Source organism: Pelodiscus sinensis, chromosome 2 (genome assembly GCF_049634645.1).
Source record: "Pelodiscus sinensis isolate JC-2024 chromosome 2, ASM4963464v1, whole genome shotgun sequence".
In the NCBI taxonomy this organism is placed as follows: Eukaryota; Metazoa; Chordata; order Testudines; family Trionychidae; genus Pelodiscus; species Pelodiscus sinensis.
Window position 1 is genome coordinate 202,333,101 of NC_134712.1, and position 16,184 is coordinate 202,349,284.

Genomic DNA, 16,184 nt, shown 5'->3' on the forward strand with positions numbered 1-16,184 from the left:
GGGGCTGAGGGGAGTAGGGAGTGTAGAGATTTAAAGGCGCAGGCACTTTTTTTTTTTTTTTTTTTTTTTTGCACGCGGTGCTTTTTTTCCCCTCTCAACAACTTTGGTCCCCCTTTCCCCCCCACTTTTTTTCCCCATGTCCACTATTTTTTGTGAAAGTATCTGGCAACCCTACCCATGGCCATTTATAAGCTGGAGTATATTTTCAATCTGGTCCGGGGATGTGCCTGAACCGGTCCCCCTAAGCCACGCCCCTTCCTGCCACTGCCATGCCCTCTCCTTCTATGGCACCCTATCCCCTGAGGGACCCGATCTCAGGAATTACTAAGGGGGCCTGGCTCACGGTGTCAGCAGAAGTTGGTCCCCACTCTAATCTCTGCAGTGGCAGGAGCCACAGGGAAACGGAGCACACACGGTGAGTGCACTCCCTCCACTTTCCATGGCATGACAGGAGGGCCTGACTGCTGCAGGCTCCCTTTCCCCTGCCCCCATAATAATCCCAAAGGCCAGTTCCCTTGGGGAGCGAGGTGCCATAGGTTAGGGGTAGGGCGGTGGTGGGAAAGAATGGGGTTTCGGGGATGTGTTTGGATATGTCCCCCTGGGTTGACGGGTCTCCTGGGACAGGTTGTGAAAATGCTTCAGTCTACAGGTGGCCTGCAGGCACGTGACACACCCAGATTGAGGCATCCAACAAAAGTGTATCAGGGAAACAGGAATTGGGTTGTCATAGGGCAGGGATAGAGAATCATTTATCTATCACAGACCATTACCCCACAGCCAAAATTAATCGCAGGCCACACACAGCACCATAGGGGAGGAAAGGTCACTGAAGCTCAGGGCTTCACCTGCAGCAGGTAAGCAGGTACTCAAAAGTTCTGACATGGGGCTGGGCATGAGGGGGCTCTGGGTGGAGGCCAAGGGTATGTTTACACTACCCTCCTATTTCGAAGTAGGAGGGTAATGTAGGCATACCGCACTTGCAAATGAAGCCCGGGATTTGAATTTCCCGGGCTTCATTTGCATAAGCCGGGCGCCGCCATTTTTAAATCCCGGCTGGTTCGAACCCCGTGCCGCGCGGCTACACGCGGCACGAACTAGGTAGTTCGAACTAGGCTTCCTAGTTCGAACTACCGTTACTCCTCGTGGAATGAGGAGTAACGGTAGTTCGAATTAGGAAGCCTAGTTCGAACTACCTAGTTCGTGCCGCGTGTAGCCGCGCGGCACGGGGTTCGAACCAGCCGGGATTTAAAAATGGCGGCGCCCGGCTTATGCAAATGAAGCCCGGGAAATTCAAATCCCGGGCTTCATTTGCAAGTGCGGTATGCCTACATTACCCTCCTACTTCGAAATAGGAGGGTAGTGTAGACATACCCCAAGGGATTTGGTGTGTGAGAGCAGGCTCAGAACTGGGGTAGGAGTCAGAGTGAAGGGTTTCGGAGGCAGTTTGAGTGTGGGAGGGGGCTCAGGCCAGGAGATGGTAAGAGTGAACTGTATGGGTGGATGCTGAGGTGTGAGAGGGGGTTCTGACTTGTAGTAGGAGGCTGGGGTGCAGCTGTGGGGTGCAGACTCTGGGAGGGAGTTAGGTTGCAGGAGGGGGCTCAGGGCTGGGGCAGGTGGCTGTGGATGCAGGAGGGAGTGCATGCGTCAACGATGCCTATCGTCACCAGGAGCGCTTTGCACCAACTGAACTGTCAGTGTCAGCACAGGATGGCTCGGGGTGGCCACCTTGAGCCCCACACTTCGGGGGAGCCCCACGGGACCAGTGTGGCCTGAGGGACTATCTGGGGGGCTTGTGGTGGGCAGCACAGGTTGGGCCCACCCACACACTCACCAGGGGCTGCAAGAGCTACGGGAAGTGGAGTGATCCAACTGCCTGCTCTTTTCCACCACTTCCCAGCCTGGTCGCTCTGCTTCACTGCAGCGATGGGAAGTAGAGCATGCTGGCCCCTGCCTGTTATGTTCCCCGAAGCAAGCACAGTGAGGTGACATGGCCTGGCTGGGAGATGGCAGAGTGGAGTAAGGCTAGGGCTGAGTTCCTTGGGAGAAGGGGCACAGTGAGGGTGGGAAGAAATGGGGTGGGTGTTCTGGGATGGGAGTGGCTGGGGGTCAGAGCTGGGGCAGAGTGGAGGGGGGTGTGGTAGAGCGCCCAAGGGCCTGGAGGTAGCCCACACCTATGTTCTTTTCCTGTACTTAGGCAGCAGCTGTTGACCACTGAAAAGGGAAATATTTCAGGTCTCTTTTTCCAGGTGAAGGTAGATATTTGGTCTTCCCACTGCTTTAGTACTGTGTGGTTCCATTCCAGCCAAAGGAAGGAGAAGAACGGGACTTGTGAACCACACACATGAGATATGGACTGATTTAAACCAAAGCAGTTTAAATCACCAACTTTAACCATGTTTTAATTCAGCAAGCAGGAAACCTTGATTTAAGTCACTGATTTTAATTGGATTTTGCATTTGTACTTAGTCATTTTCCTAAAGAAAGGTTGATTCTCATTGGTTAATTACCATTAAAATATGTTCACTGGCAATTACATAGCACTTTCACAATAAATTTGGTACTGCTCTGTTAACCATAAGGATGCTACAGCTATACAAATTAATTAAAGCAATTATACAGTTTGATTTACATTAATTCTTAATTTTTACATTTTTATTATATGAGAAAATGATGAAAGATGTATTTCTTATTAATAGATTATTTTTCTTGTGATTTTGTGAAGCTCTATTTGAATGGAACAAAATATTGCTGTCAAAAACTGGTTTGGATGTTAGTCAGTGGCTTCAACTAGTTCAGTAGTCTGTGTTCTTTAAAACTTGGCATAAAATATGTACTGCTTAATATTATTTTTGTACATAATTTAAATTATTTATGAGATTGACAACCCATTTATGGCATAGCTTTATTATAATCTCAAAACTTATTTCAAATGGATTTTTTTAAATCCATATTTTATTTCAATAAAACATAAATATAAAAGTAGAAATTCAAATTAAAAAAAAAGATTTTTTTATGACCAATGGGGCTCACTTAGATCTTTTCCCCCAAACACCTTTGCAGCCCACTGACATGAAGCTGTGTGGTGTTGATTTTACCTTCTGTGGCAGGCAGACTTTGCCAATGGCTAAAATAACACACACAGAGGCAAAGTTTGCACTTTAGGTGTTCTGGAACCCTACTCATTTATACTCAGCCAACTCGAGTGTGTTATGACCACCTACAAAAAAGTGAAAAGTTATTTTTGTAACAAAAAGCGGCTGATTAAGCCTTACTAAGTCATGCCAGCTGACTTCAAGAGAAGGCCTTTTTGTATCACTGGACACAGTTTGCTGGTAAGGCACCCCAGTAAATAGACTGTAGTATCATTAAACATAGGTCTATATTTGAAGGCTAAATTAGGCAGATGGAGTGAATAAACTATATCTTTAAATGTGATAAGGTTCATTTACGCTCCTAGATGAGATTACTTTTTTTCTACCATACATTTGTACTTGCAATACAAAAGTACTTGCAAAACAGAGGAATATATCATGCTGGTGTTAATCAGAACTTTAAGTAGGTCAAATTTTAAAACAAAACCTTAAAATCTTATTCAGTGTTACCAAAAAAAAAAAAAAAAAAAAAAATCCTGAGAGTTGTACTGCTAGGGTGCTAATCACTTTTTAAGATATAAAAAGACTTACTTTTGCATAAACATTAAATGTAGCACTTTAAAATGCACAGTCACACACCTAAGGCTGTTCTTTCACTGTCATTTTAATTTAGTGTTTAATAACTAACTGAATTTTAATTAACTCAATTGCTGTTTTCATTAATATATCTGGAACTTCACAAAAGATTGACTTGTTGTCTGACATCCACGCTTTCTGTCATGAAATTGCCCCCTTTTCACAAAAGTTTTGGGATACTGGGAATGGTTTAGTTCTTTGGTGAAAAAGAAATTAGTGTTCCTTGTGTTTAAGATATTGCTGCTTTGCCTACTTTTATTTATAGTTTGCATATTGCTCCTGTTAAGCAGAATTGGACAAAACAGTAAAACTATCAACTAAAATGAAACAGAAGTAGCACCACTGCCAGAGCTCCAGAAAACACAGCTCCAGATTCAGGTTTCATTCAGACAGCACTTGCAGAAATCCAAAAACATGAAAATCTCTTTGTGCAAGTGCTCTGCCAACTCCAGTGCCTGGTCAACAACACCAGGAAATGTATCCATTGCTAACAACTAAAATGAGTCAGTGACAAAACTACCATTGGTTTCAGGGAATCCAGGGAAAACATCCCCAACCCTGCACTGTCATAGAGTCATACAGTTTAAATCCAGAAGGGACCATTAGGTGATGTAGTCTATTCTCCCATTCATCACAGACCACCAATACCACTCAACACCACACACTAAACTCAACAACCAAAATTAGATTAAAGCATTGCAGCCATCAAGAGACTAGACTAAAGAGTCAATTCTACCAATACAGTTTGGATGTCCCAAAACCGAAACTCCCTCATCTGGAAACATCCATGGACCAACAGGACCACAGATGTTCCTGGACCAGGAAATTCTACCTGGGAGCCCCAGTAGCAAGGAGGCTGGAGGGGGAGAGCCCAGCAGGGCTGAGACTGAGACAGGGCCAGAGCCCCGGTAGTGCACCCAGGGCCACAGCAGCCCAGGTAGCGGAGCCGGGGCAGCTGTGGCAGTCCCAGTAGTACACCCAGAGTCGCGGCAGCCCGGGTAGTGGGGCGGGAGCCGGGGCCGTGGCAGCAGCCCTGATAGCAAGGCTGGGAACACGGCTGTCATGGCAGTCCCTGTAGCAGGGCCAGGGCAGGGGATGCAGCTGCCATGGCATCCTGGGCTGCCCGGGCTGAAGTAGCATGGCAGCATGGCGGGGAAGGGAGGGGAGGAAGGTGGCTGGAGCAGACAGCAGGGAGGGGTAGTGGGTTGGGTGACTGGTAGATGGGGACCTTCCCTGGGCTGGCAAATTCCCTCATTCAGGACCAATGTCCAAGGCCTGCAATGGTAGGAAAATGATTAAGTGAGATACACCCAGATAATCCTAAAAAGTGACACCCCCCCCCACACACACACACACCAGAGGAAGGGGGGAAACTCCAAGGTCACTGCTAATCTGACCTCAAGGAAAATTCCTTCCAGACCCTACATATGGCAAGCAATTTGACCCTGAGCATGTAAGCAAGAACCAGCCAGCTAAGCACCTGAGAGGCAGCACATTCGGTGCAACCTTAGAGCACTGGCCAATTGCATCCAGTGTTTCATCTCCAGCCAAGGGCATCTCTGAAACTTTAGATAAGCATTTCACATATACAAATCTTGGCAGCAAGCACAGAAATGTTTGAATCCTGTTTTATAAACATTATTCAGCAAATGTTGCTGTTTTTCTTCAAATTATTTTGATGAATTTTTAAAATTATTAGACAACTCTATTGAGCCCTGAAGCATTTGTTTCATATATCTATTTGTTTCTTATCTCTCTGTTTGTAAAGTATTGCATAGAATTTTCATACTGATGTGGTGTGAAACAAAGTAGTTGCCCTTTGTCAACTTAGTAGTCTCCTATAACAATAGTAATAATAATCACTTGGGGTGTGTCTAAACAACATGGCTCCATCGACGGAGCCATGTAAATTAGGCTGATCGGCAGAGGGAAATGAAGCCGTGATTTAAATAATCGCGGATTCATTTAAATTTAAATGGCTGCCGCACTCTGCCGACCAGCTGATGATCAGCTGTTTGTCAGCAGATCGGGGCAGTCTGGATGCGCCTCGGTCGACAAGGAAGCCTTTGTCGACTGGTACGGGTAAACCTGGTTTCACGAGACATACCTGCACCAGAAAAAGAAAAGGAGAGGAAGTCTAATAATAAGATAAAAACACTGCAGCCTCCACTCTAGAGCATTCTCAAGTAGGTATTTTAAAACATCCAGACAAACTCATGTGATTCACACACCTCAGGATTAGTTTATTGTATAGCACACCTTCCATTTCCCTGTAACTGGATTTAGAAAGTGACCCACAACAGAAATATCTTTGGCTAATCATGCTAGTTAATCACCTGTATGTTTAACTCTCTCTACTGGTGCTTTACATTTATATTGCCAGATTACTCTGTTGAAATCACCTTGATACTGTAGGAGCCATGTTTGCAGCTGTAGAAATTTTCAGAAAAACAACAATATGCAAAAAATTGTTTCTAGGCTGACACTGTAGATACTATAAAACATTTAGGGAAATGACGCTAGAAAGTAGAGCTCAGGCAGTTCTTGATCTCAAAAAAATTATGTTTACTCTGAGAGGCACATAATCTGTGTATGTTACACTTGCATGCAGCCATACACTCACAATTAGGGTGCATCTAGACAGCTACCTTCTGTCTGAATAAGCTATGCAATTTGTGTTATGCAAATTGCGTAGCTTATTCTGAATCTAAGTCAAAAGAGCTTATATTGAAATTTTGTGCTGTTTACACAGCGCCAAATTTCAAAATGAGGCACATTTCTGACAAATCTCTTACCCTCAGGGAACAAGGGTTACAGGGACACCAGAATAGTACGCTCACTATTTCGGGAAATAGCAGGCACTTTTAAACGTGCGGCGTTGCTATTTCAGAATACTTCTGGCATCCCAACATAGCAACGTAGTCTAGATTTACCCTGAGGAAGCGTTGTTTCAGGTCAGCCATAAAAATGTTGGCGTATTGTGGGGCCATGCGGGTGCCCATAGCAGTGCCACTGGTCTGGAGCTATATGTTGTCACCAAATCTGAAATAATTGCGTGTGAGGATAAATTCACAGAGTTCAGCCACCAGCTGTGCTGTGGCATCATCAGGAATACTGTTCCTGACAGCTTATACTCCATCTGCATGTGGGATGTTTGTGTAGAGAGCTAGCCACCATGGATGTAGAGGCTTTCTACAACGCTTCCTCAGCTCTCGTCCACTTACACCCCTTCTCTACCTACGCTATATCGATGACATCTTCATCATCTGGATCCATGGGAAGGAGACTCTGGAAGAATTTCACCATGATTTCAACAGCTTCGACCCCACCATCAACCTCAGCATGGACCAATCTACACGGGAGGTCCATTTCCTGGACACCACGATACAAATAAGTGACGGTCATATCAATACCACCCTATACTGAAAACCTACCAACCGCTATACTTACCTGCATGCCTCCAGTTTCCATCCCGGACACACCACACGATCCATTGTTTACAGCCAAGCACTGAGGTACAACCGCATATGCTCCAACCCCTCAGACAGAGATATACACCTACAAGATCTTCAACAAGCATTCTGTAAACTGCGATACCCACACGAGGAAGTGAGGAGACAGATCGACAGAGCCAGACGTCTACCCAGAAGCCTCCTGCTACGGGACAAGCCAAAGAAAGAAACCAACAGAACACCACTGGCCATCACCTATAGTCCCCAGCTAAAACCTCTCCAACGCATCATTAGTGATCTACAACCCATCCTGGACAATGATCCCTCGCTTTCACAGGCCTTGGGAGGTAGGCCGGTCCTTGCCCACAGACAGCCCGCCAACCTGAAGCATATTCTCACCAGCAACTACACACCACACCATAATAACTCGAACTCAGGAACCAATCCTTGCAACAAACCTCGGTGCCAACTCTGCCCACATATATACACCAGCAAACCATCACAGGACCTAACCAGATCAGCCATACTGTCACTGGTACATTCAGCTGCACATCTACCAACGTAATATATGCCATCATGTGCCAACAATGCCCCACTGCTATATACATCGGCCAAACTGGACAGTCCCTACGTAAAAGAATCAACAGACACAAATCTGATATTAGGAATGGCAACATACAAAAACCTGTAGGGGAACACTTCAATCTTCCCGGACACACAATTGCAGATCTAAAAGTAGCCATCCTGCAGCAAAAAAACTTCAGGACCAGACTTCAAAGAGAAACTGCTAAGCTAGGGTATGTCTACACTACCCCACTAGTTCGAACTAGCAGGGTAATGTAGGCATACCGCACTTGAAAATGAAGCCCGGGATTTGAATTTCCCGGGCTTCATTTGCATAAGCGGGGAGCCGCCATTTTAAAATCCCCGCTGGTTCGAACCCCGTGCAGCGCGGCTACACGGGGCTCGAACTAGATAGTTCGGACTAGGTTCCGACGAGGTGTACCGGTAGTTCAGAATAGGAACCTAGTCCGAACTACCTAGTTCGAGCCCCGTGTAGCTGTGCTGCACGGGGTTCGAACCAGCGGGGATTTTAAAATGGCGGCTCCCCACTTATGCAAATGAAGCCCAGGAAATTCAAATCCCGGGCTTCATTTGCAAGTGCGGTATACCTACATTACCCTCCTAGTTCGAACTAGGAGGGTAGCGTAGACATACCCCTACAGTTCATCTTTAAGTTTGACACAATCAACTCTGGATTAAACAAAGACTGTGAATGGCTTGCTAACTACAAAAGCAGCTTCTGCTCTCTTGGAATTCACACCTCCAGATCAGCTGCTAGAAGTGGGCCTCATCCTCCTTGATTGGATCCACCTTGTCATCTCCAGCCTGATCCTGGCCTGCATATTTATACCTGCCTCTGGAAATTTCCACTACATGCATCTGACGAAGTGGGTCTTTGCCCACGAAAGCTTATGCTCCTACACTTCAGTTAGTCTATAAGGTGCCACAGGACTCCTCGTCGCTTTTGCAGATTCAGACTAACACGGCTACCCCTCTGATACATGAATATCCAGAGTTATAATTACTAAAAATTGCTAAAAGGATATTGACTTTCATGCTTCAGGGATTAATCCAACACTTAACTATTAGGGTACATCTACACAGCAGGGTTAAAGTCGAATTAAGCTAGGCAACTTCAGCTATGTCAATTGTATATTCTTAAATTGAAATAGCTTAATTCGCCTTTTGGCACTGTGTACGCAGCAGGAAGTCGAAGGAAGAACACTCTTTCTTCAACTTCCCTTACTCCTCATGAAATGAGGGTTACCATGAGTCAGAGTAAGAAGTCCTCCAGCTCAACATTATTTTGAAATAAAGGCTTGTAGTGTAGTTGTGCACAATGTTATTTTGGAATAATTTAAGTTATTCCAGGAGGACTAGGAAACAAAACACCAACCACCGGATCCTGAACTGGGATAAATCATCATAACTCAATTGAAGTTAATGAAGCTATACAATTTACACCAGATGAGGATCTGACCCCACACATTTTAGTAGAGGCAACAGAGTGAAGAATCAAGAGTCAAAATCTAGTTATGACACGTGCAATGTGCAATATTTTGGGGGATTACAGGGAACCATGAAGAATTTTAGAAAGAACTAATGGAATGAAATAACTGGGAAAAGGAATAATAAAAAAATTCAATGTAGACAAGCACAAGCTAATGCACGTTGAATGCACCAATCTCCCCTAAAAACAGGCCAGATGAGATAGCTAATTCTGATTTGTGTTAAATTATTTTATGACAACACTGTATGTCTCTTCACTTAACTCAGATGACTGAGACCAATCACCTTAAAAAGCAGTGCATTCTACAGCCACTACTATTGCATAACTTGTTTACTACAAGGATTGTGATCACTCCAGTTTGTTCCCTTATCTACTGGATTTAAAATTTGCTTCATTATGGTAGTGCCCTCTAGTGCCGTTAATGTTAAAAATACTTTATTATAAACAAGTATTTTATGATAAAATAGTTTAATTAGAAAATAGGACCCCACTATTCTACAGCTGGCATATAAACATTTGCCCTTGGCAGAAACTCAACGTACAAGTGTCCATATTTTGTCTTATACTAACCTCTATTTAAATTAATTTTACAATTTTTCAGTGAAAGAACATCAAGCAAAGAAAACATGTTCAGCGGTTTCAGATGCAGTGGTTTCCCTTCCTGTAATACCTCTTTTTATTGTCATTTAGTGGAATTTAAAACAAAAAAAGCCAAATATAAAATAGCCAATTATTATTTTGAATTTTTAAAAAAGTGATTAGTGGCAAAAAGAATAGCCACTTGAAAATATATATATATATTTACTTAAAAATAAATGTAGGAATCTGAAACAGTGATGAAGTAACCACCTAACTAGAGAGTTTAACATCTGTGCCCACATAGCAACTACAGTATAATGACTCCAGGTAGGCATTACCACGGATGATAACTCCTAAAAAGCCAGACAGACATATACACTAGCTCTGCTCTTATTAGCATTCTAGAAACAGCACTGTTGCTGGGGTATTATGGGTGGCAGCTTAGGTTAGCTAATATGTATCCCAGGAACCCAGGTGGGTGCACTCAGGCAATTAGCCAGAGCTGTTACCCATGCTACCACTTGTGACACTGATATTTTTTACTGCATGTCTATCTACCTATGCTGAGAAGCATGTTTGTCAACAAGGTACACACTAGGTAGAAAGAGTACTAGTGTGTTATATCTCCACAATGGATGGGGTAAGAGGATATTTCAACATACATTCCTTGGCCACTGCTTAGACAAGCTACACATTTTCAAATTACAATTGAACCTCACAGTTGAAAATACCAGAGTTATGAATTGGCTGGAACCAGAAGTATGCAACTGAGCAGGAGCAGAGATTTTTTTTTTAAGTGCAAAAGAGGTCTAACAAAGTAAGTTACCTGTGTCTGTGGTGTTTCACTGAAATTAAGATGATTAAATGCAGCATTTTTCTTCTGAGTAAAGATTCAAAGCTGTATTAAGTTAATATTCAGTTGTAAACTTTCGAAAGAACAACCATAACCTTTTGTTCTGAATTACAAACATTTCAGAGAGTTACGAATAACCTCCTTTCCTAAGGTGGTCATAGCTCTGAAGTTCTATTGTAGCACCAACAATGTGGAAATTCCCCGCTACATGAGCGCTTATTTACTATGAACTGGATGGAGACCACCAAATTAGACATGTCATCAAGCCACCAATTAATTGTAGGAGAAAATGAGGCTGCATTGAATCAAGTGACAGGGAGGCAAAGCGCTGCATATCATAAAGTACTAATATATAATGTTTATATGATTTACCTTTTCAACTCACTGCAAAAAGATCAACTAATCATTTGATCTCTGTCATCTACTCTCCCCCAACTCAGGATTGTTCCTCTTTTTTTTCCCTTTTTTGCTTGTAATACTTTGTAGAATAAACAGCATTAAGAAGAATCAGTAGTTAAATACACTTTCCCTCATCATGGGAAAGGGGACCCACGTGGACAGTATGGCCTCCTTTTTTATTTTAGCAAGTGTCCATTCTTCTGCATTATAAAATCTCTAACGTTGTATTTAAAATGATTATCCAAAGGCTGCAACTTGTAAAACATAAATAATGTTTAGCTTTAAAACACTCCACTTAATTTCCATTTTATCCTTCAATGTAGATCTTAAATAAAAGCAACTTACCGGTCTGAGTGTACATTTGTCTCATTTATATAGCTCACGGTGGTTTTGAAAACTAGCAGGGCTCTGCTAATATTATATGTGATATAAAAAGTTAAAAGTAACAATGAAGGGAAGTGGTTAGTCAGCTTGCTGGTTTTATTACTACTCCCTCCTACTGTAACATTACCTGATGCTGTAGACACATCATTCAACTTTCCTCAGTTCCTCCTTTCGATTGTTTTTAAAATGTAACTAGTTTTCAGGGGGTTATATTCAGTCAGCAATGCAGCTGTTACATGATTATGGCCAAAATACAGCAGAAGCTACATACAGACTGTCCAAATAATACACAGCCTCTTTGCTTTTTAGAATTTATACCAATAATATTTGTACCACTCTGGGAATGGAAGAATGTGCTATTGTGTATTACAGTACTTTTTACTGTTCATACTTTGGAGTCAGTCAATACAAACTTTTAAAGATCCTCCAACAAGCAGGAATTCAAACAAAGCAAATTAATGACCCCATCACACAACAGTGTGCGCTGTAGTATGGAAAAAAATCCGGTGTTGCTCTTGCATACCTCAGAGGACAAAACTGACCCCCAAAGATCAGAATCACTTATGTAAATCTCTTCCTTTTACACACTCAAGTCAGCATTTTAAAACAAGAACATAACTCTCTGTCCAGCTGCAGGCTCACATTACCATGGGAAATACCGAGACGTGTGATTTCTGCTGAGAGCTATAAGAAGGTGGAGAACATTTTTAGCAGGAAATAATGTATTGTAAAGCACATTTTCCATCATTTCCTGCAGAATCTCATGAATTCTTCTCATGCAAAATCATAATCCTTTGCAATCTCACAATCAGTTGCTGACAATATTATTATGAAATCAAAATGGCAAAGAGAATTATTAGTTGAAGCAAAGGCTAAAAATAAAAAGCATGAGCTGTTTGATTTCTAAGAAGCAGAAGTTTTCTAGCTCAAAATAGAAGGTGCGACTCTCCATTGCTTTGCACTTAATGCAATCATTTACATGTGTGCAAAGTGAGTGCAAAATGTATTTTACACCCATGTTGGCAGAGATATAAATGAGGATAGAAAGAGCAAAGCAGGGGATAGATGGGTTTGAAGATGCATAAGCAAAATCACTGCTGAACAGGACATTTTTCAAAAGGTTTCTGAAAGCCATCTATGCACACACCTTTCCTGAGCTGCACTGTGTGTTTCTTGGCTTCAGCTACTGTAGCTTAGTAAATGTACCTTAACGATTAATATGCAGCATTTCATTAGATCATTTTATCACATTAATTCCTAGAGTATTTACCCATAGGATATCATCATATAGTGCAATTTTCCCTCACCCATGCCCTTTCCCTGCCCAGCTGTGACGCCCACTGAACTCACAGAGCTTTTACCATGTGGAATCTGTGAGCATGGACTTCTACACAGTAGGAGAGACATGAAAAGATGGCAGTTTGAAGGGATGGAGCTAAGCCTGATAGCATTGGGGTTGTTTTAGAGGATCTTCCATTACTTTAATTGCTTCTGCAACAAAATTGAGAGAGGATAAGATAGCCTGTCATCAGGACACAGGCCCCAAGAAAGTCTGTTCATTTCTAAACAAATTATTGCAGTGCACCCTGGGAGCCCCAGCCAATTTATAAAGTGTCATTGCTGTTATATGTCGGTGCCACATATGCAGTTCATGAAACAACCATCATGCAAGAAAATCCTACATTCCTTTATGCTTTCAGATGCAGGTGGTGAATCAGATTTTTTGCATGCATATTGGAGAGCAGAAACCAGCTCTCTTGGATTTTTTTCTCTCTCTTTTTATATTTTCCGTCATATGACTTTTCACAAAATATATTCAGGTTCTTATGTTGACTGAATCCGTATAACTGCTGGACCATTAAAATCTGGCAGAAGTATTTAGAATTTAATTTGATTTTTAATTACCTGTGCCAGCACAAATAAAATTTCCAAGATAAGGCACATTATATATGTTATTGTGACGGGGCACGTCACCCCACACTGACAGCGGCGCAGTGACTCTCTGGGGAGCCCGCTGGCCATCACGCCAACTCTGCTGCGCATGCTCAAAGGCAGCTAGAGCGAACCCGAGAATAGCTAGGACCCAGGGGGGGAAACCAGGTCCAGAGGAAAAGTATACTAGAGGCCCAGAACACAGACCGGCCAGGGCAGTGAAGCCCAGTCCCAGAGGGAGGGTGTGTGACAGGGTGCCTGCCCTGCACTGGCCCTTTAAGGGCAAAACTCAGGCCTGGAGCAGGGGCTGAAAGCAAGACCCAGCAGCTGAGGCTGTTAGGGCTAATGAGAGCCCAGCTGGGGGCTATAAAAAGAAGGACAGTTTGCTAAGGCAGGGAGAGAGCAGTGAAGAGCTAGCAGCAAAGAAGCAGGAAGCTCCCAGGAGTGGGAGCAGTGTTGGGGTATCCAGGCAGGGCTAGGGGAGGGCCGGCCAAGGTGCTCCTTGGCTGTAGGGTCTGGGGGCAAGGCCCAGGGCTTGGAGGGTGGAAGTAACGCAGCCCAGGGAAGCGAGGGCAGTAGATATACACCCTGTGCTGGTGATGAGTGGCCCGTACAGACTGCAGCTGCCCTGAGGTGGTCTAGATGAAGACAGTCAGTGGGTCACTGAGGCATGGTGGTGAGTACGCACCCCAACAGTTATACCTAGGGAAAAAGTAGTAATAGTGACTAATTCAGGACATCCTGAATTAAATACAGTGTTTGAGCTATGCTTATAAGGCTAAAAATACTGGCTGTCTCTAAACTGGCCAGTTTTTCCGGAAAATCAGCCGCTTTTCCGGAAAAACTTGCCAGCTGTCTACACTGGCCGCTTGAATTTCTGCAAAAGCACTGACTTCCTACTGTAAGAAATCAGTGCTTCTTGAGGAAATACTATGCTGCTCCCGTTCAGGCAAAAGTCTCTTTTGTGCAAAACTTTTGCACAAAAGGGCCAGTATTGACAGCTCAGATTTGTTTTCTGCAAAAAAGCCCCGATCGTGAAAATGGCGATTGGAGCTTTTTTGCGGAAAAGCGCGTCTAGATTGGCACGGACGCTTTTCCGCAAAAAGTGCTTTTGTGGAAAAGCTTCCGTGCCAATCTAGACGCTCTGTTCTGAAAATGCTTTAACGGAAAACTTTTCCGTTAAAAGCCTTTCCGGAAAATCATCCCAATCTAGACGCAGCCACTGGTATTGCACAAAGTGATGGTTACACAAGAAGGCATTTAGAATACAATTCAACAAAAGTTAATATAGTTGACTGTTAAGATGTATAGTATGAGCAGAATGATCCTGTACCTGCTTTTCTCTTCAATGTAGTAAATCTAGTGCAAGCCTTCTATAAGTATATGAATTATATATGAACACGGAGTTAATCATATCAGGAGTTGTATAAGTCAAGAAATCATCCAGGCTTATTTGGGTTTCTCCCCATATTTAGCAAATCTACCAGGATTTTAGATGTTGTATTTCACAAAATAGCCCAAAGTCAATTAAACTCTATGGACCAGCTCCTCAGCTGATGTAAGTCTGCATAATTTCAACAGAAATCAAATTTGCACAAAATCAATCCCAGTATTTCACAGGGACATGTTACAGAGGTTAAGACTGAACAGTGCATTAACCAATATTCACTATAAAAATTACTGCTCTTCTGGGAGAAGTCAGAACGTTAATTTGCACAGTCTAATACTACATCGTTACTCCCCACCTGTCCTTCAACAGAACTATCTACCAGCATATCCACTGCTGTTTCCATATTGCCAACACAAACACCACTGCAAGGCTAATACATGTTAAATGTTTCAAAAGGATACATAAAAGGTTCTCTCAAAATAGTCTCTAAATATAAAATGAAAGAGACTCATCAATTCATTAACCATAGCTATTCCCCATAGAATATAAATACCTTCAGGTCAGCTTCCCAGCCACAAATTTCTCTTCAGCATCCACAACAAAATAAACCCTATCAAATCCTTTCACCATGAAAAAACAGACTCTTTCAGAGCATCCTCAACATTGCCAAATCTAGGCTCTTTCGAACCAAAGAGAAAAGCAAGGTCCAGATCATGAAAACAATCCAATTTGAAGGCAACTAAAACACAGTTAATAATGTTCCAGGCCCACATCCACAAACTGGCTGCTTACCTGCTTCTTAACAGGAGATAACAAAAAGTCCATAACATCAGCTGAAATCCCAGTATTCAGGAAAATGTAAGGATACAATATATCTATCTGCAGCCACTTTGAAACAAAGTTCATATAATAGGTTCCACTCATTTTGGGAGTACTAGGGTAGCATAATGAGTATCATTTCTTCAGCTGCAATAAACAATTTAGAATCAATAGCTCAACATCCACCAGAAAATTTATGTTTACATTAGTTTCATGAAATGTATTGGCATCCCTTATCTATACTATTCGTTATATCTACACACAACTGTATTTATTCATCTGTTTCTGTTTAGTTAACAATGCAATAGAAAAAAATTCCAAATATAAGTTAGCTATTTTAAGCTGTTTAATTTGTAATAGATAATTATTTGCTGTGCTGAAATAAGTAACATATAACCCTATTTCTTTATATATTTCTTCCTATTTAAAATATTTAAAAACAAAAAAAAAATATCTCAACTGCTCCAATCCCCTTTTAGACCAGTTGTTATGTATTGCTGAAATTCCTTGAGGAAGTGCAACTTTCAGAAGCTGGACAGCTTGTTTCATTTCCCCATGCTGTCTCTTTTTAATA

At 42.5% G+C, this 16,184-nt stretch overlaps 1 protein-coding gene across 10 annotated transcripts in view; it reads right to left on the bottom strand.

The window, feature by feature from the left end:
* HDAC9 (histone deacetylase 9) overlaps positions 1 to 16,184 on the bottom strand; it is a 705,078-nt gene that overhangs the window by 573,627 nt on the left and 115,267 nt on the right. For 2 of the 10 annotated variants that reach the window (XM_075922245.1, XM_075922248.1), the window contains exon 1: positions 11,431 to 14,553. The exons of 5 other annotated variants lie outside the window; for them this stretch is intronic. In XM_075922245.1, coding sequence (XP_075778360.1) covers positions 11,431 to 11,455 — 25 coding nt within the window. In that variant the 5' untranslated portion in view covers positions 11,456 to 14,553. Of the gene's footprint in view, positions 1 to 11,430; positions 14,555 to 16,184 lie in introns of those variants that run through there. 3 more of the 10 variants (XM_075922251.1, XM_075922253.1, XM_075922254.1) reach the window with 3 other exon arrangements.